General features: G+C 47.7%; 2 protein-coding genes across 2 annotated transcripts; both read left to right on the forward strand.

The window, feature by feature from the left end:
* Positions 1 to 1585: 1585 nt before the first annotated feature.
* med4 (mediator complex subunit 4) lies at positions 1586 to 5922 on the forward strand. The gene is made up of 7 exons (XM_061088518.1): positions 1586 to 1665; positions 1832 to 1898; positions 3142 to 3312; positions 4211 to 4268; positions 4373 to 4459; positions 5002 to 5133; positions 5247 to 5922. Exons 1-7 carry the CDS (start codon positions 1592 to 1594, stop codon positions 5417 to 5419), a joined length of 762 nt encoding a protein of 253 aa, XP_060944501.1. The 5' UTR covers positions 1586 to 1591; the 3' UTR covers positions 5420 to 5922.
* Positions 5923 to 6892: 970 nt separating this feature from the next.
* On the forward strand, positions 6893 to 17835 carry sucla2 (succinate-CoA ligase ADP-forming subunit beta). Its single transcript, XM_061088422.1, has 11 exons — positions 6893 to 6979; positions 8835 to 9030; positions 10750 to 10849; positions 11025 to 11187; positions 11751 to 11879; positions 13197 to 13335; positions 15120 to 15281; positions 15616 to 15758; positions 15868 to 15988; positions 17019 to 17107; positions 17724 to 17835. Exons 1-11 carry the CDS (start codon positions 6896 to 6898, stop codon positions 17796 to 17798), a joined length of 1401 nt encoding a protein of 466 aa, XP_060944405.1. The 5' UTR covers positions 6893 to 6895; the 3' UTR covers positions 17799 to 17835.
* The last annotated feature ends 9047 nt before the right edge of the window (positions 17836 to 26882 follow it).

Below are 26882 nucleotides of genomic sequence, written 5' to 3' on the forward strand. Positions count from 1 at the left end.
GAGTCAAATCAAGACTTTGAGATAAAAGTAAACTAAACTCTCACTCGAGTTTATTAACAGTGAAACATTTTACAGTAATTTCATTCCATTTTTTATGATTTGTACTTTATTGAATTCATTCAGGAATATAAACACACACATATATAGTATATATATACAGATTCATACACACACACACACACACACTTGTTATATACATAAATATCATGAAATATGAGGGTAATTCAACTTTATCAAAACATTTCACTTTCCCCAACCCGTCAGTCTCGCTCTGACTTTGAACCACGCCCACAATGATGATGTAACACAGGTAAAGTTGAGTTGATTGACAGGTGAGGTGTTAAGATTTAAAACGACGCACTCCGCTGGTTTCATCAGAGCTTTCCAAACTGAGCCCTACTCTTACTTTGAAGGCGAGCTCGGTGCTTCCGGCCCAGGAACCTATTGTTTGTGTTTCCAGCTGAACGTCAACAGAAGTCAGCTGACACCTGGAGAGGGTTGCCAGGTCCGGGGCGTCATCCCCCGGTCACACCGAGAGGAAGTGAAGCAGCTGGAGATACTGGACACGGAACAAATAAGAATTAACTTTGACCATGCAGCACTTTTACAAATAAATCAATAAAGAACAATAACAATGAAATAGACAAAGTGTGTAGGTGGTAAAATGCTGCCTCACATTAGTAAAAACCTTTATAACCTGATGTATTTTAAGAAGTTCAAAAGACGTCACTGATTCTGTTTACTATATTGTGTTTGCTCAGAAGCTGCTGATCCAGGTGAGAATCTGCAGTTAAATATCAGACTGATGAAAAATAATAACAACAAGTGAAAAGTGTTGAAAAGATCCTGAAAGGCAAAATAACCAACTTTACAAATATGTTCAACTTTGCTGTGAGACTAAGAAACAACTGCGATTATTAACTGTCAAATAACTGTTCAGTAAAGATAAGGTTCACTGAGACGCCTTCAGACAGAAACACAGTTCAAACAGTTTCACTTTGCCGAACTGGTTTCTCTGGTTTCACAACGGGAGAATAACGCCACCAGCAGGCCACTAGAGGAAACGCATCTTTACCTCTATTAAAAGTACAGGTTTGAAAGGTTGTTAAACTTTTCTTCTGATTAGCTCTTAACTAACTCATGCTAACTGCTGGTTAGCTGCTGGTTAGCTGCAGGTTACAGTTAGCTGCAGGTGAGGGTTACAGTATCTCTCTGCTCTTTATTTAACACTGTTAACTAACTCATGCTAACTGCTGGTTAGCTGCTGGTTAGCTGCTGGTTAGCTGCAGGTTAGCCCTCTGCACTAACTCAACGTGTTTCTTTAATAAACAGAGTGTTTACTAGATGTTATTGTTGTTCTCTCATCATAATTCAGTTTATCATGAAAAAAACTACTCTGCTGAAACACCCGTCTCTGATTGGCTAATATTTCTCCTACGTAGGTTGGGTTTAGTAATACATCGTTACGATTGGTTACAGCCAGAGCTAGACACTCCGGATAAGCCAATCAGAGACGGAGCAGGGGCGGGTCGTGCTGCGAAGAGGAGGAAGCGTCACTTCCTGTCCTGCGCAGTACTGACGGGACTCCAACATGGCGGCGGCGGCGGAGAAGTCCACGAAGGAGAAGCTGCTGGCGGCGGTGGAGGACCTGGAGGTTCTGTCCCGGTGAGTGAGACCGGAAGCTGCTGGTTCCAGCGCAGAGCTTCCGCTGCGTCACTGGTTCGAGTCTGACTCAGAGTGTGTGTGTGTGTGTGTGTGTGTCTGTCTGTGTGTGTCTGTGTGTGTGTGTGTGTCTGTGTGTGTCTGTGTGTGTGTGTGTGTGTGTCCGCAGGGAGCTGATCGAGATGCTGGCGCTGTCCCGGAGCCAGAAGCTGCCTCAGCCCGGGGAGGACGTGCAGGTAACAGCAGGAGGACACTCAGGAGACACCGGGGGACACTCAGCCAGGGGACACTCAGCCAGGAGACACCAGGGGACACATAGCCAGGGGACACTCAGCCAGGGGACACTCAGGAGACACCAGGGGACACTCAGGAGACCCCGGGGACACTCAGCCGGGGGACACTCAGCCGGGAGACACTCAGCCAGGGGACACTCAGCCAGGGGACACTCAGGAGACACCCGGGGACACTCAACCAGGGGACACTCAGCCAGGGGACACTCAGCCGGGGGACACTCAGCCAGGGGACACTCAGGAGACACCCGGGAACACTCAGCCAGGGGACACTCAGCCAGGAGACACTCAGCCAGGGGACACTCAGCCAGGGGACACCGGGGACCCTCGGCCAGGGGACACTCAGCCAGGAGACACTCAGCCAGGGGACACTCAGCCAGGGGACACTCAGCCAGGAGACACTCAGCCAGGGGACACTCAGCCAGGAGACACCCGGGGACACTCAGCCAGGGGACACTCAGCCAGGGGACACACAGCCAGGGGACACCGGGGGACACTCAGGAGACACCAGGGGACACTCAGCCAGGGGACACTCAGCCAGGGGACACCGGGGGACACTCAGGAGACACCAGGGGACACTCAGGAGACACCAGGGGACACTCAGCCAGGGGACACTCAGCCAGGAGACACTCAGCCAGGGGACACTCAGCCAGGGGACACCGGGGACCCTCGGCCAGGGGACACTCAGCCAGGAGACACTCAGCCAGGGGACACTCAGCCAGGGGACACTCAGCCAGGAGACACTCAGCCAGGGGACACTCAGCCAGGAGACACCCGGGGACACTCAGCCAGGGGACACTCAGCCAGGGGACACACAGCCAGGGGACACCGGGGGACACTCAGGAGACACCAGGGGACACTCAGGAGACACCAGGGGACACTCAGCCAGGGGACACTCAGCCAGGAGACACTCAGCCAGGGGACACTCAGCCAGGGGACACCGGGGACCCTCGGCCAGGGGACACTCAGCCAGGAGACACTCAGCCAGGGGACACTCAGCCAGGGGACACTCAGCCAGGAGACACTCAGCCAGGGGACACTCAGCCAGGAGACACCCGGGGACACTCAGCCAGGGGACACTCAGCCAGGGGACACACAGCCAGGGGACACCGGGGGACACTCAGGAGACACCAGGGGACACTCAGCCAGGGGACACTCGGGGTCAGTAACCACGGGTCTGTGTCCTCAGGTCCTGCAGCTGCTGGTGCAGAGGGACCAGGAGTTCCAGGAGCTGATGGAGCTGGCGCAGCAGCAGGGCACGGTGCACCAGGAGATGCAGCTGCTGGAGAAGGAGGTGGAGAAGAGAGACAGCGACATCCAGCAGCTCCAGAAGCAGCTGAAGGAGGCCGAGCACATCCTGGTGAGTGTCCTCCGGCTGTCTGTCCCCAGGTGTCCTCCGGCTGTCTGTCCCCGGTCCACTGCTGGTCTGAGGTTGTTAAGAAGATGTTTGTCATTTCAAGCTGCTTTCAGACTTTCACTGCAGTCCAGATGTTCTCCTCACATGTTCCTCACATGTTCCTCACATGCTCCTCACACGTTCCTCACATGTTCCTCACATGTTCCTCACATGTTCCTCACATGCTCCTCACATGTTCCTCACATGTTCCTCACATGCTCCTCACATGTTCCTGACATGTTCTGCAGGTTCTCTATGTGAGAACAAACATCTGAGTCAGTGTCTCTGGATGTTCTGGATCTTCTCCTTCAGCCTCCTGGTAAAATGTGTGTAACATGTCAGAGTCCATGTGAGGAACCAGCAGGACAACGTGTGGAAGCTTCTCAGAGAGCGAGTGGACGTGTGGACGAGGTTTCTAACACGTGACGTGAAACCTGAAGAACACAAAGATCTCAGGAGGAAGAAGAGGAGCCGGACACGTAGAAGACGAAGACGTCCACTTGGAAACACGAGGAGATTCCAGATCTTCTGGTGATGAGGCCGACACCGTGTGGAGGAGCTGGAAACAACAACACTGATCTTTATACGTCATGTCCCGTCATGTCCCGCCTCCTGCTGCTCTACAGGCTCCGCCCCTGCTGCTCTACAGGCTCCGCCCCTCGTCTGGCTGCTCCCACATGTTCCTGTTTGAACGAGTCGGACCCGACAACCTGCTGCTGCTTCACAGACACTCACTACAGAACTCTGGCATTAGTGTGGAAGACGTCTTTAGAGACAAATTCTAATGATGTTTTTTTGTGTGTTAACGAACTCCTGAAACCTCAGATCATTTGAATCGTTTCCTCCTCTCTCTCTTCTCAAGGCCACTGCTGTTTACCAGGCCAAGGAGAAACTCAAATCTATTGACAAAGCCAGGAAAGGTGAGCTACCCCCCCCGGGTCTGACCCTCACCCAGGTCGTCCCCTCGGGTCTCGTGTCTGAACGCTTTGTCCTCTGTCTTGAGTTGTTTCCCTTTTCTCCACAGGAAGTATCTCGTCAGAAGAAATCATCAAGTACGCTCACAGAATCAGCGCCAGTAACGCCGTGTGTGCTCCTCTCAACTGGGTCCCAGGTACGACCCACGCAGTTCCCTCTGGTCACCAGCAGGAGTCTCACTTCACTCGGCTGTTAACGCTTCTTTTTTTTTTTTTGAACTTAAGTTTTTATTAAACTTTTCTTAGGCATGGTACATGGCAAATTAAACATGTTTCTTTATACAGGAACAAGTAGTATATGGTTGAGAATTGACTCTGATAACAGACCTCGCACATATTTGTCTCAAAAATAGGCAGCTATTACAAAACAAAGTGAGTACATAATGATATCCACTCATACCTTCATTGCATATCTGCACCCCCCACCATACATGATATAGCTTACATCATATAGACATGTTGCTGAGGTATACAGTATTACAGGATCCCACTTGGGAGAAACACAGCAAAGCAATAAAACCAGAGTCCTAGTGGGGATCATTATTCACCTTTATGTAATTCCAAAACCTGCCTCAAGGGGTCGCCCCCTCCTCCCTGTCATCACTCAATCTACTAAGCATACATTCATAGGATGCAGTTTCAGTCATTGCACGGCTGTTAACTCTTCTGATTGTCGCAGGTGATCCACGCCGACCGTACCCGACCGACCTGGAGATGCGCAGCGGGATGCTGGGTCACATGGCCAACATGCCGACCAATGGCGTGAACGGACATCTGCCTGGTGATGCTCTGGCTGCTGGAAGGTTACCAGGTAACTGAAGCTCCTCCTCCTCTGGTCAAAGAATCCACAGTTCTTGTCTGAAAATGGCGTGACGGCCTCTGTGCTTTTCACTTAATAACCATCCGTCCTCCTGTGTCTCCCAGACGTCCTGACGCCTCACTACCCCTGGCAGTCCTCGGACGTCTCCGCCGGGATGCTGCCTCCTCACCACGGCAACGACTTCGGCCTGGAGCCCCCTGGTCATAACAAGGAGAACGAGGACGATGTGGAGGCCATGTCGACAGATTCCTCCAGCAGCAGCAGTGATTCCGACTGAGTGTGTGTGTGTGTGTCTCTGTGTGTGTGTGTGTGTGTGGTCACCACTGAGTAACATCTGGTCAAACCTCTTCACCTCTGGTTATTAAAATTAAAGTTGAGACTCCAACATGTTAAATGAAGAGATTGATCAGTCTGAACCTGGACTGAGTGAGGAAGTCAAACTGCTCCTGTAAAGAGCTTCAGAGACGTGAGCTTCCTCCGAACCAGAGCAGCTTTATGTCCTCTGTTATTTTTCTGTTTCTATTGTTTCTATTGTTCAGACAGTTTGGTTTAAAGTGAACAGAAACCAAGTGAGTCTTCCTCTTATCGTCTCCATGAGCAGAACCCGTCTGATGTTCTTCTGAAAAGCAGAGGAGGTCAGTCTGAGGGACGTCAGGTCCGAGGTCTGTTCGCTGCTGCCTGTGTGTTCTTAGTATGATTCAGATACATGGTGTTATTTTACCTTTGTGTGAAGAATCCTGTAGATACTCCTCCCTGTAAATAAATCCTACTTTTTAAAATTCTCTGTGTTTTTGTCAGTGGTTGAAACCTGGTGCTGTTTGAGTTTCCTGCTCGGTGAAGTCCCACCGGCCGAGCGAGACAGATTCATACCAATGAGACATTTTACCTGCTGGTCATTTAGTAACTGCAGCAGACAGGGATATTCATGAAGCTACATAAACTAAATACTTAATATCCAACTATTAAAAAGAAGAGAGTAGCTGGGTGAACCTCCTCAGTCCCTGTTGACCCCTCGGAGATGGCAGCTGTATTACTTCACCAGACACCAGACAGGACTCAGGAGTTTAATAATGACAGAGGTTGAACCCATGACCTGTTCTGTTTATCCAGAGAGAAGAGAAGGGGATTTAATAATGTAAAATTGGAACATTTTACATTTTTTACATTTTCTAATTGATTTCTCAGAGAATAATTCATGTATGAACTCGACTGAAGATGATCTGGTTGATTATTGATCAGAGCTCATCAGGCCCCAGGCTGAACATGTCACATGGTTCTATACCAAAGACTGTCTGAGGCCAGGAAGGTCAATTTATTATTAATATATATATATGAGTGCTCCTGTTACTGCAGGTTAAAGGTCAGAGGCTATTTTTACTTTAACACTGACCGTGCTGCGTTCAGGGTCCCTGTGTAAACTCCCAGCCTGTGCACCAGTGTGATCATGGACACTGGGAATGCATCACTTTATCTTCCTGTTTTAGACCATGATGTTATGAAGACCCTCTTATCAGACACAGGAGGATCTTAGTCATTAACAAATGAACGTTGTTACTTATCAACAAATATCTGGAATTCATTTTACAAATATCAGCAAAGGAGAAAGAAAACGTGTACGAGAGTAAAAGCATCAACAACCCATGTTTCCTCGGAGGTTTTATTTTGAAGGCGCTTCCCGGCAGCTCGTGAACGCAGCGCGGTAACTCCGGCGGGTTCACGGCGCATGCGCAGCATTTCCCCACACAGAGGAAACATGGCGACGTCCCTGATCTGCGGCCGCTTGACGTCCAGCCTGAGGAGCTCCGGGGCCCGGGGCGGCCTCAGCTCCGCGTCCAGGGTGAGTGTGTGTCCGGCCCGGGGCGGGAGGCTCCGGGCCCGGGGAGCCGGGGAGTGCGGCCCCGCTGCGGCTGCTCTGTCGGCCGCAGGCCCGGGGGAAGTGTCGGGCTCCGGTTTGACTTTCACTGGGCTCCAGTGTTGTGGCTACAAGCTAACATGCTAACATGCTAAGTAGCAGGGAATGCTAGCGGCTGCTGCTGGGAGTCTCCCGGGCTGTCAGAGCCTCGGTGCCCGGGAGACTCACAGCAGCAGCCCGCTGACCTCCAGCCGGGCCTCGCTCCTCCAGGGCCGGCCCGGGGTCATCGGGACCCGGGTGTCTGGAGCCGAGTCCGGGCTGCGGCTCCGTGACCTCCACCCGGAGCTCCCTGCGACACCTGTCCCTCCGTGTCCTCGGGCTGAGGACTCCCGCTGTCCCGCAGAGACAGGCCGGGACACCGGGGGGACACCGGGGGGACACCAGGGGGCACCGGGGGGACACCAGAGGGCACCGGGGGGACACCGGGGACATGTTGTCCTGCTGAGGGACACAAAGTGTTGATCAGGAGACGAGTCAGAGCAGGAATCTAATAAAGAGTCTGACGTGTTCAGCTCTGATTTAATATACAATTTATTATCATACATTCATGTCAACACACTCATTTGATTTAATTGTATAATGTAAATCATAATATACAATAAATATAGATTATCTCAAGGTTCTTTACATTATTCAGTCTCCTGTGAATGGAAGGTTCTTTATCTAATAACCTTACTTTGTATCATGTCACAGCAACACTCACACAATTATTATTATTATTATTATTATTATTATTATTCATGACCTTCCTCTGTATGTAAACCACTTGTTTTCTGTTGTGTAGCACTTTGTACTCTGTGTTAACAGTGCTCTATAATTTCTCATTAATAATAATATGATTATTACTGATAATGTGTGAGTGACAGTAGAGCTCCTCTCAGCAGCCATCTTGAGTGAAGTCACCAACCAGAGCCGTGATCCCTCAGAGCTGCAGAGGGGACGTTCCTCCAGTGTCTTCATGTCCGTCTTCAGAACGTCCACGTCTCTGAACTCTGTGAAACCTCAGCCAATGAGCTTCTGTCAGGAAACCACAGTAGAAGATGAAAGTCCTGAAACTGAGTCAGAAATGTAAAAATACAAAAAATCTGACATGATTCTTCATCAAAGATAGAAACTCAAAGTTATTTGAACTATATGTTGACATATGAACATTAATCTCTGCTCCTCTTCCACCAAACGTGATGGAACTGAAGTATCAGTGCTGTCGGCAGTGGGGCCCCTCGAGTCACATTCTGCTTAGGGCCCCATAAAGGCTGGTGCCGGCCCTGGATCCTTTATTAATCCTTTATAAAGAAATAGAGAAGAAAGATCGACTAGACAAACAAGTTCTGAGTAGACGTTGTGTGGTTGTGGTTGTATATAACAATACACCACATGAGTGTAGAGTCAGAGGTATAGATTTGTGTGTGTGTGTGTGTGTGTCTGTGTGTGTGTGTGTGTGTGTCTTTGTAAGTGTGGAAACACTTGAATTTCCATCTTAGTTTCATTTCCCTCCTCAAGTTCCCTCTGTTGCGTTTGTTGTGACACGTTTCTCCGTCCGTCATCCACATTTTGATTATCAGCATCAGAAAATGTTCCGTCAGAATCCGAATCTTTCAGACTCTGGTTTTAATTTCCTTATAAAAGTGTAATAACAAATATAAAGTGAATGAAAAGGTGAAGTAACGCTCGGTCTCTTCTCCTCGGTTCCTCCTCAGCTGATTTAACCTGTGATGAAGACTGTGGTTCTGTAACACCTCCTCCTCCTCCTCCTCCTCCTCCTCCTCCTCCTCCTCCTCAGGTCCTCGGTGGCTCCTCAGGTCTGTTCGGAGGACACGTGTCCCAGCAGCACCCCCCCCACCTGCAGCAGCAGCAGAGGAACCTATCCCTCCACGAGTACATGAGCATCGGGCTGCTGAAGGAGGCCGGCATCTCCGTGCCCGAGGGCATGGTGGCCAGCTCCTCGGAGGAGGCCTACGCCGTCGCCAAGCAGCTGGGTAAGAGGCTCCGCCCACACGAGACACACACCAGGTCGTGGTCAGACAGAGAGACGACTTAATTAACACACAATTCAACACACATCTGTTTCTGGTGTAACTTTACACCTTATAAAAAGGAAAAAGAACTCAAATCAAACAATACTGACACCGACCCAGTCCCAGTGCAGTGGTGTTCAAGGACGTGTGTGAGTGTGTGTGTGTGTGTGTGTGTGTGTTTTAAATAGCTGAAGCAAAGGCTGGTGTGTATGTGCAGAGACATTCACACAGTCTAAAGATAGCGTCCTCTAACTTCACTGGGATCAGTTGACACTTGACTTTCATATTTCTGCAACAGGAGGAAGTTGTCGTGTAACAGGCGACGCTCTTCTCCAAAATAAAAGAAATGTTCCTTTAAATCCCCCCCCAACCCGTCTGTCTCAGCCCCCCCGTCTGTCTCACTCCAACGTCTCGTCCTGCTCAGTATTCAGTCTCCGTCTCGGCAGCGTCTCCTCTCTCACTAATGGACAGTAGCTCGTGTCCCCTGTGGTCAGTCGGTGTCTGACAGGGTTTCCTGAGTCAGGTTCCTCATTGAGTCTCATTAGCTTCACTTCTCCTCAAGTGAGATTCAAAGGTTCAGTTCAGATCTGGGATCAGCTGCTGAGGAGAGAATCCACATTAATGTTAATGAAGCGAGTCCAATTAATGCTGACAACACGGGCCTGAAGTGAGAATGAGCTGCGGAGAGTCTGAAGCTTTGATCGTTGAATAAAGACTGAGAGACCAACGAGGACAATCAGCCGTCTCAGTGTGTGTCTGTCTCAGTGTGTGTTTGTCTCAGTTTGTGTGTCTCAGTTTGTGTGTGTCTCAGTTTGTGTGTGTCTCAGTTTGTGTCTGTCTCAGTTTGAGTGTGTCTCAGTTTCGTTCTGTCTCAGTTTGTGTTTGTCTCAGTTTGTGTCTGTCTCAGTTTGTGTCTGTCTCAGTTTGAGTGTGTCTCAGTTTCGTTCTGTCTCAGTTTGTGTGTGTCTCAGTTTGTGTCTGCCTCAGTTTGTGTTTGTCTCAGTTTGTCTCAGTTTGTGTTTGTCTCAGTTTGTGTTTGTCTCAGTTTGTGTTTGTCTCAGTTTGTGTTTGTCTCAGTTTGTGTCTGTCTCAGTTTGAGTGTGTCTCAGTTTCGTTCTGTCTCAGTTTGTGTTTGTCTCAGTTTGTGTCTGTCTCAGTTTGACTCTGTCTCAGTTTGTGTTTGTCTCAGTTTGTGTTTGTCTCAGTTTGTGTTTGTCTCAGTTTGTCTCAGTTTGTGTTTGTCTCAGTTTGTGTTTGTCTCAGTTTGTGTTTGTCTCAGTTTGTGTCTGTCTCAGTTTGAGTGTGTCTCAGTTTCGTTCTGTCTCAGTTTGTGTTTGTCTCAGTTTGTGTCTGTCTCAGTTTGTGTTTGTCTCAGTTTGTGTCTGTCTCAGTTTGTGTTTGTCTCAGTTTGTGTCTGCCTCAGTTAACTGTTGTATGTGTGTGTGTCTGTCTCAGTTTGTTTTCTGTCTCAGTTTGTGTTTGTCTCAGTTTGTGTTTGTCTCAGTTTGTGTTTGTCTCAGTTTGTGTTTGTCTCGGTTTGTGTGTGTCTCAGTTTGTGTCTGTCTCAGTTTGTGTTTGTCTCAGTTTGTGTCTGTGTCAGTTTGTGTCTCTCTCAGTTTGTGTCTGTCTCAGTTTGTGTCTGCTTCAGTTAACCGTTGTGTGTGTGTGTGTCTGTCTCAGGTTCGAAGGACCTGGTGGTGAAAGCTCAGGTTCTGGCCGGGGGCCGAGGGAAGGGGACGTTCGAGGGCGGACTGAAGGGAGGAGTGAAGATCGTCTACTCGTAAGTGACTCAGCGTATCAGACACAAATCTGATGCTGACAAACACACAAATTATAATTCAGTGTGATATTAAACAGGTTTTACATTGTGAACCCAGTGTAATCTCCCCCTTCCTCTTCCTCCTCTTCCTCCTCTTCCTCCTCCTCCTCCTCTTCCTCCTCTTCCTCCTCTTCAGTCCCGAGGAGGCCCGTGATATTTCCTCTCAGATGATTGGCCGAAAGCTGTACACCAAGCAGACCGGGGAGGCGGGTCGGATCTGCAACCAGGTGTTCATCTGCGAGCGCAGGTATCCACGCAGAGAGTACTACTTCGCCATCACCATGGAGAGGTCGTTCCAGGTCAGAGGGCGCACACACACACAGAGACAGACACACACACACACACACGCACACTGGTCTGACATGTTTCTAATATTATTAGTTAGAACATTTCACTTGTTCTCTTTGGATTTTTTTCAAACTCTAATGATTAATTTTTACCTTTAATCATCAAAACAATAAATAACATGAATCCACAGATGAGATGATTTTCATTCATCTTGCTGATAAAATCAAGTCACACTAGAAAATGTACAGATTGAATCTGTGATTCTGAATCTGTCCAGCAGGTGGCAGCACAGTCTCAGAGCTGATGTCTGTTCCTGCAGATTTCATTGGTCTAATGTCAGAATTATAAACGTTATTTATCACCTGTGGAACAGATTCTACAGTAATGAGAACAGAGCTGTGGAGGTTTTAATCTTTCTGTGAAAGTGATGGTCACGACACTGGTTAAATTCATAATAATTGAAATCATCTTGAGCCATAAAAACGACAGTGTGGTGTATCAGAACTTCTGCTTCCTCAGTGTGACACAGACTCTGAGTTTGAAAGTTCTTGTCTGTGGTTGTTTTGTCGCACAGGGCCCGGTCCTGATTGGCAGCTCGCAGGGAGGCGTGAACATCGAAGACGTCGCAGCAGAGAATCCAGACGCCATCGTGAAGGAGCCCATCGACATCGTGGAAGGAATCAAGATGGAGCAGGCTGTGAAGGTGAGATCAATAACTCACTGGGGGAGGAAGGTGTTTTCTAAACAAGACACGGTCTCAGGACGGAGGAAGTCCGACGTCTCCCACCGGTCGCTTCCTGGATCCAAAAGAATAATGTTGATGTTATTTAAGTGAAACGATTCATCAACAATTCACATATTTTACAACGTGGATTTTCTGACGTTTCAGAAGGAGCTCTGAAGCACAGACAGGTGCACAGTTTATTTATATAAAGTGAGATCATAACCAGAAACTTAAACTTCAGGATGAATCCAGGACAGATCAATAAAACTAAACATTCTATAAACTCAAAACTGACACAACAGGACGTACCAGAGGACAGATTTATATATAACAAGAGATAGTTGCAATAAAACTGAATCACAGTCTGACCAGAAAAACACACAAGTCAACAAGTATCTTTACACCTACACAGGAGGAAGTACTCCAGACTTTGTAATTAAGTAAAAGTACCAATAACTAGTAAAATTAAGTATATTTAAATATATTTCAGTATTAAAAGTGACTTAAAGGCAGAGGACTCTACTGAATCCATGTGAATCCATTTGAAGGAGTTTATACAGTTTTTTAAAATTGTATTTATTCATCAATCTTCTTTTCATCTGAAGGTGAAACTGTTAATTATGAACTATCATGATTTCTCTGAATCTATCAAAACGTAAATCATGACGCATGAAATGTAGAAGCAGTGACTCAGAGTCTGCAGGGAACAGAAGTCGCAGAGTCCTATTCTAGGTGCTTGTGTTGACTGGTGTTTGTTTTGTCTTCTCTTGGTCTGCTCTGGATATTGAACTTGCTGGTTGTCATAGTGAGAGCAGAGTGAGTGTTCCACAGACCAGCTGCTGAGAGCTCGACTCTCTGAGGAGCTGCAGCCGCTCCTCAATCCGTTCTTTATTTGTGTTTGTAAAACTCTGTTTCCAGCGAGACACGAAGAAGCTGCTTCTCTCTCCAGACTCAAAGCTCCACCAGCCTGAGAACACTTACACATGTGACCTTCAGGATCCTGGTCAAGAATATCACAAAACTCAATCAAACCTGTGTAGTTATCAACTTAGAATTAAGCCCATTTTTAAATATGAATATTCATATTTTGTCCATATGGAATATTCAGAGTCACAAGCTGTGGTTCAGGAAAACAAGACAATGAGCTGAGAGAGGCTAAAATGAGAGATTCCTCTGTTCTGCACAGTCACATGATCACAGGTTGATTCCTCAGCTGACCGGAGTCTGGGTGGATTTGTGCGTGTTGCTGCTGATTGGATGACGATGTGTGATGTCATGTTTCTTGTGGCGCCGCAGGTGGCTGAGAAGATGGGCTTCCCCCCGGCGCTGGTGGACATGGCGGCGGTGGACATGATGAAACTCTACAACGTGTTCATGAAGTACGACGCCTCCATGTTGGAGATCAACCCCATGGTGGAGGACTCTTCTGGCATCGGTACACACACACACTCATACACACACACACACACACTCATACACACACACAAACAAAGACACACACACATCATGACTTCTGAGGACATCAGATTTACTTGCATTCATTTTTTGCAGCTTTACTTTAGGTATTCAGGGTTTCCCCCAGTGCTGTATAGGCCTGGCGGGCCGCCAGGCTTCCCCCCCCCCGCCAGGCTAAGTGTCGATTGTTTTTTTTATTTAAAAAAAAAAAAAAAAAATCCGTCACTCGCGCACATCAACAACACTTCACTTCCTCATTGAGCCCCGATCAGAGACATGGCCCCGATCCCAAAGCAACCATCCTATTGGTCCAAACAGTCACATGTCCCACCCAGACGCCTTCACTGACCCTCGGACATCAGAACGCTCCTTCAACACAGTGTTTTAATGAACATACGTCAAAACCAAACATAAACATAAACCTAGTCCTTTACACTATTAGGCTGCAGCTATATGTTTTTATTTATTTAAAAATAGGGTACTTCTTATTTCATACATTTTCCACAAATATGGGGAGGACTCAAATAGCCCTACAAAGTTCTGTGTTTCATTTATTTCAAAGTAGGCCGACACCTGCCTGTGTATTTTGTTTGTTTGTTATTTTGTTGCTTGTCTGTTTGAGTAGCTAGCTTAAAGCAAAGAAGTAGTAGGCTTACCTTTTATTGGTAACCTAACTGTTATGGTTCATTGTTTCTGAAATAAGAGGACTGACTGCTATGTTCACAGCAAACTTGAAAAAAAGAAAATATTAAGCCATGGTTTAACTGCACTATAGGCTGAGTCCTTGTTTACCTGAAATGTGCACTTTATAATTTTATTTTGTACCGCCCTGTTTGGCAATGTTGTTTTTCAATAATATAAAACATTTGCATAAAGCAAGCCAATCCACTTTTCCATGTTGATAAGAGCATTAAAACGAAAGTAGAATTATGGAAAAATAATAAATGAAGGAACATTCAGAATAGATACAAATTTGCGATTAATTGCGATTAATCGCGAGTTAACTATGACAAAATGCGATTAATCGCGATTAAATATTTTGATCGTTTGACAGCTCTAGTTTTTATATATTTATATTAAAACCTGGTTTAACTCTGAACATAATCTTTTCTGTTGCTGGTACTTTGATTCCGTTTGGTCGAGATCCTTCATTAAAAACCAGTTAATGTACACCATGACTTCTGAAGACATTACATTTACTTGCATTCATTTTCTGCAGACTTACTTTAAGTGGAGATATATTATATTTTGACTCCGTTTGGTCGAGTTCCTTCATTAAAAACCAGTAAATGTGACACGTTCAACGCAGCCTGGGAGACGTGTGACTTAAGGAAGAACTTGTCCGGTCATGAACAATCTTTAATTTGAATAAAATGATCGATGACACAGAGCATCTCCATAAACTCAAACTATGACAGCAGATGTTTTGACCTGGACATAGATCACATGACATATATCTGTGAGGACTTCCTGTCACTCTGATGAATCAGTGACCGTCAGTCGGAGCCGGACTCTCTCTGTCTCCTCACTTGTTGTTCAAGTGCCCTTGAGCAATGAAGTTGATTGTTGGTTCAGTGGAGTGAGAGAGAGAGAGAGTCAGCATCTGTAGCCGGGGATTGAAAATCTGATTAAATCCTGAGACGTCTGAACTTGTGATGAAACAGTGAAACTCATCCAGTTGGACAGAGAAGGAGAATCTGACTCAGCAGATGGCGTCTGGAAGTGAATCTTCTTCTGTTGACTCTCGTGTCTCTTTGTCAACAGTGATGTGCATGGACGCCAAAATCAACTTCGACTCCAACGCTGAGTTCCGTCAGAAGAAGGTGTTCGCCATGCAGGACTGGAGCCAGGAGGACCCCCGGGACCGGCAGGCCGCCAAGGCCGACCTGAACTACATCGGCCTGGACGGGACCATCGGCTGCCTGGGTCAGTGAGCGCCGACACCACCGAGCCCAATGTCTCCATCGCCCCCTGGTGTCTGGCTGCAGTAACGCTCAAAGACTTGTCTCCTCCATGTTAACAGATGGGACTTGGACCAAACAAAACATACATAAAAATGACATATGAATAAAATGTGGTGTTAATTAGTTATTTAATGATATGAAAACCTCAAAGTTGATGATTGACGGCTGTACTGTCTCCTGATTGGTCGAGCGTGTGTAGCAGAGACGTCCATTTTGCAGCTGGTGGAGACGTTGTCCATCTTTATTCACTGTTTCACATCATATTTAAATCAACCTCTGACCTTTCTTCTGTCCAGTGAACGGAGCCGGTCTGGCCATGGCCACCATGGACATCATCAAGCTGCATGGCGGAACTCCAGCCAACTTCCTGGATGTGGGAGGCGGAGCCACAGCTCATCAGGTGACCGAGGCGTTCAAACTCATCACGTCTGACCGGAAGGTAAGAACACGCCTGCTGCTGCTGATGCTCTAATGTTAGCATTATGTTAGCATAGCATAATGTCAGCTGAATGTCAGGTTTTAATTGTGTGCGTTGTGGCCGGTGACAGGTCCAGGCCATCATGGTCAACATCTTCGGAGGCATCATGAGGTGTGATGTCATCGCTCAGGGCATCATCATGGCTGTGAACGACCTGGAGCTGAAGATCCCCATCGTGGTCCGGTTACAAGGTAGGACCCGGATCAGGACCCGGTGCAGGACCCCCTGAGGACAGGATCCGGTCCCACGGGTGGATCCTGTTCGTTGGGAGGTGGAAGCAGACACACAAGCAGACACACACACACACACACACACACACACACACACACAGTAACACATACTAACAACATGGGGGGGGGAGTTCAGTGTCTTACTCCAAAGACCTGGAAACGTGAATCCAAGTGAACGGTAGATTATTGTGTTTTTAAACATGTGGACGTTTCTCCTGCTGATGAAAAGGTTTTTAATCGACTTCCTTCAGAACTGAATCCATCGCTGTTAGAAATGTTTTTTTTTGTGATCAACTTTTTATTTTACTGAGAAATGTAGCAAGGTACAGATCAATGTTACAGTAATCAATAACAAAATATATATTCACATGTACTCATACCTGTCCATGTATATAGACACACAAAGGTAAACAATAAAGGAAAAATAATAACTAGGAATAAGTCAAATAATAAAATAGAAAAAATATATATATATATATGAAAATATTAAATAAACAAACACAAATATACAATAGGTCATTAATACAAAAACAATAACACATGTATGTAAGAAAATCACAGGGAAATAAAATAAAATAACATAAATGAATAAAATAAAATAAAACTACCCCAAACACAAACCACCCACATCCCGGATCCAGCTTCCTAAAGAAACCTGAATCACATATGACAGTTGAAGCGCACGGAGGACAGTTAGGAGCGGTTCCCGGGCCTTTATAGCGGATTCTTTGGCTCCATGTACTCGAGCTGCTGTTAGACGTGTTAAATGTTGGAGCCCAGACGTGTTGTTGTTTGTGTTTGGAGGCTAAACGGAGCCGACGCTCTCCTCAGGGAGTCGGCTCTCCGTTCTGCTCCTCTGCACCTCCTCTTAAAGGAGACATGGTTTGGTTTCAGTGGTTCGTTCCTATCGGGAGATTTCGTGTGAAATTCAAACGGTTTCTTTCAAGCTGATAAAAGACTTGAAATCTAAAATCTGTGTTTTGTCTTTTAGGAACGAGAGTGGACGATGCTAAAGCTCTGATCGCTGCCAGTCCACTGAAGATCCTCGCCTGCGACGACCTGGACGAGGCGGCCAGAATGGTACACACACACACACACACACAGACTCACACACACACACACACACACACACACACACATAGACACACACAGACTCACACACACACACACACACACGCATGTATAGACACACTAACACTAAAACCCTGTAATGAATAAAAGAGCCGAGCTGTGACAGTGATGTAACGGAGGCGGAGTCTCTTCAGTGTGATGAACGACACGACTCAGCAAAGTTCAGAAGTCGATTAGGAAACTGATTCTGAAAAGGTCGACGTCGTCTGTACGAACTTTACCAGAAATATCCTGTGTATTAATATTCACGTCTGGAACAGAGAACAAGTAAAGATTGATTTACACAGAAGTTACCACAGTCCTTCACAATAAAAGCATAAAAAAAACAAAACAATATTCATGAAATATAAACAAAAATCTGGTTAATATAAATGTGTATAGATTTTAATAGTTCAGCTGAATGAACTGATTGTAATAATGACATGAGATGAGCTGACTCAGCGTTTCTTCTTCTTCTTCTTCTTCTTCTTCTTCTTCTTCTTCTTCTTCTTCTTCTTCTTCTTCTTCTTCTTCTTCTTCTTCTTCTTCTTCTTCTTCTTCTTCTTCTTCTTCTTCTTCTCCTCAGGTTGTGAAGCTTTCTGCAATCGTGTCCCTGGCTAAAGAAGCTCAGGTGGACATCACCTTCCAGCTGCCCATCTAATAAACCAGGACGCCCCCCCCCCACTTACTTCCCTCTGTCTCCTCCCCCGGGACACCCCCCCACTCCGACCCCCCCCCACTCCGACCCAGGAGACGGTTATGATTCTTCCTGACTCCGGCACGATGGCAGAACTCCGCTCGGACACGTTTCTCTTCCTGGTTTAACTCATGTTGCACTTGAGTCGTTACGCACAAACCTTCACCCCCCCGATCTCTGCTTCACGCACCCCGCCCCCCCCCCCCCACACTCGTCGAATGGTTCACTCAGATTGATCTTTGATTTCAGACTCAGTGTTTTGTGTCCAGTGATGGAAGTGCTGCAGAAAGCTGCTGTTACATCTGATTGAGAAAAGACTGGAAAGGCTTCGGGAGAACAGACGTTAGTGTCCTGGTGTTGCATGAGTGTCTCTCTCTCTCTCTCTCTCTCTCTCTCTCTCTCTCTCTCTCTCTCTCTCTCTCTCTCTGTGTGGTGTCTGAGAATGTAAGAGAATAAAGAAGCACTCGCTCATCTCAATACGACTTTTACTGCTTTTATCACGACACCAGCTTTGCTTCAGTTGTCGTTCAGACATTGTGACGTTTCTTCACCTCGGAGGAGACGAGATGCTCAGATCAGATTCCGCTAACATGGAGCAGAGGTGGTTTCTGACCTACTGCAGCCAGACACCAGGGGGCGATCCATCCGGCCGATGTGGTTGTTGTGTGTGTTGCGCCCCCTGGTGTCTGTCTTTTGATTGTATCTACGTCAGAGTTTCTGTCTAAATAACCACACTGGATTCAGAGTCGACTTTGAGGAGGTTCAGGCTGTTATCACATCGAGTTAACTCCCAAATCCTCTGATGCATGAAGACTGTTCCCCCCCCTCTCTGGACTCGCAGGTTCGATTCCTGCTCCGCTGCGTCTCTTACCAAACGCTCCTGTGCCGCCTCGGCTTTTTAAATGCATGAACTGTGTCTGTGTCCCCGAGTCGAGCAGTCGTTAGCTTTGTTAGCTCGCTGTGATGAACTGCACGTCTCTGAGGAGCCACGCCCACTTGGTTGTGGGCGTGTCCTGCTGAAGAGAAGCTGACAGGACGTGTGATGCTCAGAGTTCAGAGTTCAGAGGAAGTTGTTCCTGTCGAAGCTCCAGGTTTAAACGAGTCTGGATGTTGTGTCTGTGTATTTATATTTCCTTTAGTCTCATCTCACTTTGCCATCGTGTCACAGTCTGCCCCCCCCCCCCCCCCAACTGCCTCCTCTTCCTGCAGCGCTCCAAACACAAGCCGACATTGTGAGTTGTTTGTCATTTATTAAATCTTGTAAATAACCAAACAGATGTTCTGACTGTAAAATATTTATGCTCCTCGACGAGTACGACAAAGGACAAAAAAAATAAACGCAGAGAACAACGAGTGTGTAGTTTGTGTTTCATTCGATCTCCAGAGCATGTGGTCGGTCATGTGATCGGTCATGTGACCTGTTCAGGTGTGTCCGTGTGGGCGGAGCCTCTGACTGCTGATCTGACCCATGAGCTGAGGGTTAGTCTTCAGACGACTTCCTGTTGTGCTTAAGTCTCTCGAAGTCTTAACGACACACACACACACACACAGACACACACACACACACTCACAGACACACACACTCACATGCACAGACACACACACTCACATGCACAGACACACACACACACACAGACACACACACAGCTCTGAGGTTCTTCTCTCCTGACACACGATGAACATCTTTGATCGTCCGGTCAGAAGAAAGAAAGACGACACGTTTCATCACGTCTCAGCTGGAGTCGCTGCAGCAGAAGAAGGTTCTGACTCTCGAGCTTCTTCTCCCCTGTGTCTCCATCAGGGAGCCCCCCCCCCTCAGCAGCGCCCCCTGCAGACCGTGAGAGCTCCTGCAGTGGATGGGCTCAGCGGCTGCCTCAGGTTGATAAGCTTCAGCTAAAGGTGAGTTCTGCCTCACCGAGCTGGGGAGGAAAATAAGAAAATAACTCAAAGGTTCCAGTTTGTTCAGAGGAAAGAGGGAGAAAGAGAGAGAGAGAGAGAAAGAGAGAGAGGTGAATTATCGCTCTCTCTCTCTTTCTCTCTCTCTCTCTCTCTCCCCCTGATGACTCATGCTGCTGGAACATAAACCTCTTCATACATAAACATGAACGAGTATTTTTACAGCCTTGAAATGTCGTCAATGTCCAAACTGAAAAACATGATTTTATTATTATTACACAGAAAATGTAAATTTGAACATTTTCAGAAAACAGCAACGACTTTTTAAACATCTGCAGGTGAGACCAGAGAGTGAAGGTTCACTGCTCCACGCTGGAGCTTCAGAGACATCAGAGGGTTGAGTTTTAATCTGTATGCTTTGTGTTATTTATGAGAAAATCCTCTTCTGTCCTTTGAATTGTTTCTAATCCTCAGTCGAACGAAAGCGTTTGAGCAACAAGTTTAATGAACCTTTGATCTGGGGTTTTATTTCTGCTTTTATTTTGACGGTCAGTTGTCTGAACTCTAATCAGACGCACCTGATCACCCAGCTGCTCTTCCTCTGGTCCCAGGTCTCTGGTCCCAGGTCTCTAGTCCCAGGTCTCTAGTCCCAGGTCTCTGGTCCCAGGTCTCCGGTCCCAGGTCTCTAGTCCCAGGTCTCTAGTCCCAGGTCTCTGGTCCCAGGTCTCCGGTCCCAGGTCTCTAGTCCCAGGTCTCTAGTCCCAGGTCTCTAGTCCCAGGTCCCGGGTCTCCGGTCCCAGGTCTCTAGTCCCAGGTCTCTAGTCCCAGGTCTCTAGTCCCAGGTCTCCGGTCCCAGGTCTCTAGTCCCAGGTCTCTAGTCCCAGGTCCCCGGTCCCAGGTCTCCGGTCCCAGGTCTCTAGTCCCAGGTCTCTAGTCCCAGGTCTCTAGTCCCAGGTCTCTAGTCCCAGGTCTCCGGTCCCAGGTCTCTAGTCCCAGGTCTCCGGTCCCAGGTCTCTAGTCCCAGGTCTCTAGTCCCAGGTCTCCGGTCCCAGGTCTCTAGTCCCAGGTCTCTAGTCCCAGGTCTCTAGTCCCAGGTCTCTAGTCCCAGGTCTCCGGTCCCAGGTCTCTAGTCCCAGGTCTCTAGTCCCAGGTGTGTGTGTGTGTGTGTGTGTGTGTGTGTGTGTGTGTGTGTGTGTGTGTGTGTGTGTGTGTGTGTGTGTGTGTGTGTGTGTGTGTGTGTGTGTGTGTGTGTGTGTGTGTGTGTGTGTGTGTGTGTGTGTGTGTGTTAATACCAATTCCTCGACTCCCCCTGGTTTATTCCCACGGGCGACTTTTAGGAGCGAGAACTCGTGTTTCCAGAAATAGTCTCTGTGTCTCGGCCTCCATCAGTCACCCCCCCCCCCCCCCCCCCCCCCACACGCTCATTTTGTACCATTTTAAATTCTGGGGGAGATTTAAAATTAGCTCGGCTCTTCATTCAAGTTATTACGGCCTGAAGCAGCTCGGCTCCTGGACCGGGGGGGGGGGGGTGGGAAACGTTACAAAGCTGATTTCAAACAGGTTCAAACAAGGAGACTCTGACGGAGTTTAGATCCAAACACATGCAGCAGCAAACAGGAGTTCATCAGGTAGTTTGACCACAGAGGATTCACCGTGTGGACCAGGTTTCAGAATCAGAATCAGAATCAGAATCAGAATCTGAAGTATTTTATTGCCAAGTTTCTAACACGTGACGTGAAACCTGAAGAACTCAAAGATCTCAGGATGAAGAAGAGGAGCCGGACACGTAGAAGACGAAGACGTCCACTTGGAAACACGAGGAGATTCCAGATCTTCTGGTGATGAGGCCGACGCCGTGTGGAGGAGCTGGAAACAACAACACTGATCTTTATACGTCATGTCCCGCCTCCTGCTGCTCTACAGGCTCCGCCCCTGCTGCTCTACAGGCTCCGCCTCCTGTGGAGGTTCTCTGGATCCTCTGAGCAGAAGGAGCAAGAAGCAGAAACTCAGACGATGATGAGGTCATTTAAAACTCACAGTTTGAGACTTTCAGCTGAAAACTGAGAAGTAAAATAAGACAAATGAAAGAAGCTCGTTGATAATAGATTTTAAGTAGAATCTGAATTTCTGCTTTAAAGTCCAACAGAGAGAATCTGTAGAGTTTATTTTCTGGTTGAGTCAGAATGTCTTGGCTGGGCTTCTTGTCCTCTGAGACCCTCGTCCTCTCTCTGAGACCCTCTCGTCCTCTCGTCCTCTCTCTGCAGGATGAGACTCCAGCTGTGATGGCGTCGTGTTCGTCTGATTGAAGAATAACAACCTGCGGCGCTCGCTCTGTGTTTGATCTGGCGTCCGGCTGCTCTGGCGTCCGGCGGCTGATTCTCCGTGATGAGCAGCTCAGGTGTTTGTCGGGTCCGAGGTTTTATTCCCGTGAGGACGTTGTTGTTTGAGAGGAAACGTGTCCGAGCGGCTGAGTCTCTGTTTCCACACAAACACACGATCTGCAGTTTCCTTCAGTCGTTTCATTTCTCTCCTCCGTCTGTGCTGATGTGTTTTCTGATCTCAGAGCTTTTCATTCGTGTTTCTGCAGCTCGTTGGTCTTTCGAGGTGAAACTCTTCAAACCTCCGGTCGTGATAAACACAGGATGAATCTGTGCTGATTGTAATTTATCGATGATGAAGTGAAACAAACACAGATCCTCCCGGAGCTCGTGCTGCCTTCACGGTGAGGAGGAAGGGAGGAGGTGAGGAGGTGAGGAGGGGAGTAGGTGAGGAGGTGAGGAGGTGAGGAGGTGAGGAGGGGAGTAGGGAAGGAGGAAGGGAGCAGGATGGAGAGGCTGAGGAGGTGAGGAGGAAGGGAGGAGGGGAGGAGGTGAGGAGGGGAGGAGATGAGGAGGTGAGGAGGGAAGGAGGTGAGGAGGAGGGGAGCGGGATGGAGAGGCTGAGGAGGTGAGGAGGAAGGGAGGAGGGGAGGAGGTGAGGAAGGGAGGAGGTGAGGAGGGGAGGAGATGAGGAGGTGAGGAGGGAAGGAGGTGAGGAGGTGAGGAGGGAAGGAGGTGAGAAGAAAGGAAGCAGGATGGAGAGGATGAGGAGGGGAGGAGGGGAGGACGGGAGGAGGGAAGTAGATGAGGAGGGAAGGGGATGAGGAGATGAGGAGATGAGGAGATGAGGAGATGAGGAGATGAGGAGGTGAGGAGGAGAGGAGATGAGGAGGAGAGGAGGGAAGGAGGTGAGGAGGTGAGGAGGGAAGGAGGTGAGAAGAAAGGAAGCAGGATGGAGAGGATGAGGAGGGGAGGAGGGGAGGACGGGAGGAGGGAAGTAGATGAGGAGGGAAGGAGATGAGGGGATGAGGAGATGAGGAGATGAGGAGATGAGGAGATGAGGAGATGAGGAGGTGAGGAGGAGAGGAGATGAGGAGGAGAGGAGATGAGGAGGGAAGTAGATGAGGAGGGAAGGAGATGAGGAGGGAAGGAGATGAGGGGATGAGGAGATGAGGAGATGAGGAGATGAGGAGGGAAGGAGATGAGGAGGGAAGGAGATGAGGAGATGAGGAGAGAAGGAGATGAGGAGGGAAGGAGATGAGGAGATGAGGAGGGGAGGAATTGAGGAGGTGAGGAGATGAGGAGCTCCTCCTCTTCTGCTGGATTTAAAACATCTCATCAGAGAAACATTTATCAAAGTCCACATGTTTATTCACCATTATATCTACTGGATTTAATTTCTTGTCTTCATGTGGTCTGCAGGTTTGTGACGGAGCCTGAGAGAACAGCAGGGGGTCTGTTATCTTCTCATCGTGTCTGAACTGAACCGGATTCACAGACGTGTGCAGCGTGACCACGACCCGACCATCGGGAGACAAACCTCCAGACATCTCAAGAGTGAACCTTCCATCTGACTGAAGGATGAACTGATTCGATTGTGGGTCAAAGGTCACAGTGAATTCCAAAGTAAAGCTTCAGGAACAAAGCTGATTTGATTCCATCGTCTCAAACCTTCACTTGGACTCGAGGACGTGAAGAGAATTAGTCTCAACAAACGTCTCCAGAGAAATCTCTTCACTTGGACTCACGGTGACCTTTGACCTCAACATGCTGTCACATGATATCTCAAGTTTGTCTTTGTAATGAGACTCAATCATTCAGAGGTCAAAGGTCACAGTGAATAGTAATAGGTCCGCCCCCTGGAGGCTCTGAACCTTGTCTGCTTGTTAAATGTTCCTGATGCTGAGCAGATGAACAGCAGGAGCTACAGGTTGGATCAGATACATTCCTCCCTCCTGTGGTCACAGATTCAACAAAACTCACACTCCCACAATCCCCTGGGGCGCCTGTTGGGTGACATTAAGCTCAGCTCCTCGCTCGCCCCCCCGCCCACGGGTTGACCTTCTACTTGTTTCCCTCCTGGATTCTTTGGCTCCTGCACACGACTGAACCCGAAGCCTCTTGGATCGTCACGGTCTCGGAGAGGAAACTCGATTATGCAGCTTTGTGAATATTTGATTTGATTTGTTCACGTTCAGGTTGATCCGACCACAGATATTATATATAAACACCTTATATATGTCTATGGATCCGACTGTAAAAGACGACGACGGTTGTTTGTAAATCAGCGAACGAGACGAGATTTAATACGAACTGTTCGAACTGTTCGTGATGAGCAGACGAGTTCAGGTGATTCACACGTGAGATGGTTTCCTTCAGACGTCTGAAGAACTCAAACTTCTCAGCTCAGTAGAAGCTCGTGAGGAGGCCGGAGAGGAGCTGAGCGTTTAGCTGGAGGTGGAGGGACGAGTCCTGAAATGCATGCTGGGTAAATTAGGGTAAAAACAGGTGATTTAACAAAGTGTCAGGCTGAAGAACCTCAGTTTGCCTCTGAACACGTGTTCCACATGAAGCTGAAGGAAGGAAGTGATTCAGCGTCTCACTGTTTATTTATATCCTGTCTGGAGCTGAGACGCACTTTGACCTGAAGGATTCTGGGTAGAAGCTGCTTGGTGTGAGAAGCTGTCACCATGACAACTTGTCCTGCGTTGATGTGCGGTGGCGACAGTTGTGTTTGTTGATGCAAAGCGAACCTGAGGTTGTTGTGTTGGTGTTGTGCGAGTGGGATCAGACTCAGTTCCTCACAGACTCGTGTCATCACTCTGACATCCGGGCCCCGGGGTTCCTGTTCCTGCGTGGGCGCCGTCGTGTCGTGGTCGTGGTCGCGGTCCATCAGAGCTGCAGGTGGGACACAACCAGACAAAAGGACAAACCTGACGTCTGCTCTGATCCACGTCAAACCGCCGGGCGACTCACGACTCCGTTTCCATGGAGACAAGATTCGGATATCAAGCAGATTAAGACAAAAATCTGTAATGTAAACAATGTTCTGATCACATGTCTTCTATCAGGTCCTCAGACTCACTACAGTAACTGAGTCAATATCCAGCTGATCATTTTTATAATGTGATTATTTTATTTCATATTATTCTCACTCACAGGAGCTGATCTGCGTCATGGCAACAACATCCATAGAATCAGTTCCTGTTTGCCAAAGTGTTTTCAAAGTAAAGGCACAAGGTTCGTTTTCCTTCTGCAATGCTTCATAATGCTCAGAATTAGAGCTTTTATTTTGAAAAGTTGTGAACTTGGGTGTTGTGATGGATTACTGGCTTCACTTCACCTCCGAGTATGTGGAGCTGCTGTTTTTCGTTTTGTATTTGTGCTCAGCGAATGCAGAGATCAAACAGGAAGCTCCGCGTCTCACATCTTTTATGCTAAGCTAAGCTAACTCCCCCCCCACACACACACACACAAACACAATAATAGTCGTGTTTTCTCTCCTGAGGTTTGATTCCTTCTGTCACTTTCAGGGATTTTCTTCCTGAGTCGCACCTCCATGTGAGAGTGTGAGTCATCACAGTGTGTACATGTGTGTGTGTCAGAGTGTGTACATGTGTGTGTGTCAGAGTGTGTACATGTGTGTGTGAGTCAGAGTGTGTACATGTGTGTGTGTGTCAGAGTGTGTACATGTGTGTGTGAGTCAGAGTGTGTACATGTGTGTGTTAGTCAGAGTGTGTACATGTGTGTGTGAGTCAGAGTGTGTACATGTGTGTGTGTGTCAGAGTGTGTACATGTGTGAAGTCGTTACACAATAAAACTCTTAAACTTTTACATTATAAAACATCAGGATAACAAAGGGATTTTTATGTTTCCTCCAACGAATCAATTTTATTACAAAAAGATGAAATCGTGACGACTTCAGTCTTTAATGTTCCTTCTCATTGTGTTTCCGTGTAATGATATTATGGTCTGTTACAGAGCTAATTGTATTATCTGGAGCCTCCAGCAGCTCTTTCAGGTCGTCACCGTGGCGACCGGAGCATCTGTGACATCATGAAGGTAATCTGAGTTTTTATCTCAGGGAACAGAAGGAGAAGGAGGAGAGAACGAGTGGATGTTGCTCGACCTCGTCTTTAAAACCAGGTCCGACAGTGAGGTTCATGTTTCCTCTTCTTTCTCCATGTTTGGTCTCCACCTTCTCCTGAGGGACTCACAGGAGCCCGGGGGTTAATTTAAAATGGTTATTTACACTCTTTTTAAATAAAAAGTGCACATTCCAAAAGAGTCGTCTGTCTGACACACTGATCCTTTTTTAAACGTGTGATTGTGTCTGTGAAGACGTGTCGCTGGGTTCGAAGCTCCTGAACATCTGCAGCTTGAAGCTTCCTGCTGTTTACAGATGTTTCTCCTGTTTCTCTGGAAGCAGCGGCCGACTGTGATGCAGTGAGTGCGATTAGCATTCTAAGAACTTGTTCGGTGGCGTGTTAGTGGAGAAGCCGTTTGTCTCCCGCTGGGCGTTTGTCTCCCGCTGGGCGTTTGTCTCCCGCTGGGCGGACTCATGCTGGACGTCAGCTGTCTGCGTGTGAGGTGTTCTCTGAGAAGCTCGGAGTAAGATGTCAGACGACCTTTAAACGGTCACATCCATTAGACGCCTCCGCGGCGATCGGGACGAAGCTAACCAGCTTCACAGCCTGTCCTTCACCGGACGAGTCACTTAAAGGAGCGGACAGTGCCGACGGTTCGATTCCTGCTGTGAGCTGGTCTCTTCTTCTGTGTTCGTCGAGATGTGACGAACACAGGAAACGTGAGAAACACAAAGAACCTGGTGATA

Source organism: Limanda limanda, chromosome 16 (assembly GCF_963576545.1).
Source record: "Limanda limanda chromosome 16, fLimLim1.1, whole genome shotgun sequence".
Taxonomy (NCBI): Eukaryota; Metazoa; Chordata; class Actinopteri; order Pleuronectiformes; family Pleuronectidae; genus Limanda; species Limanda limanda.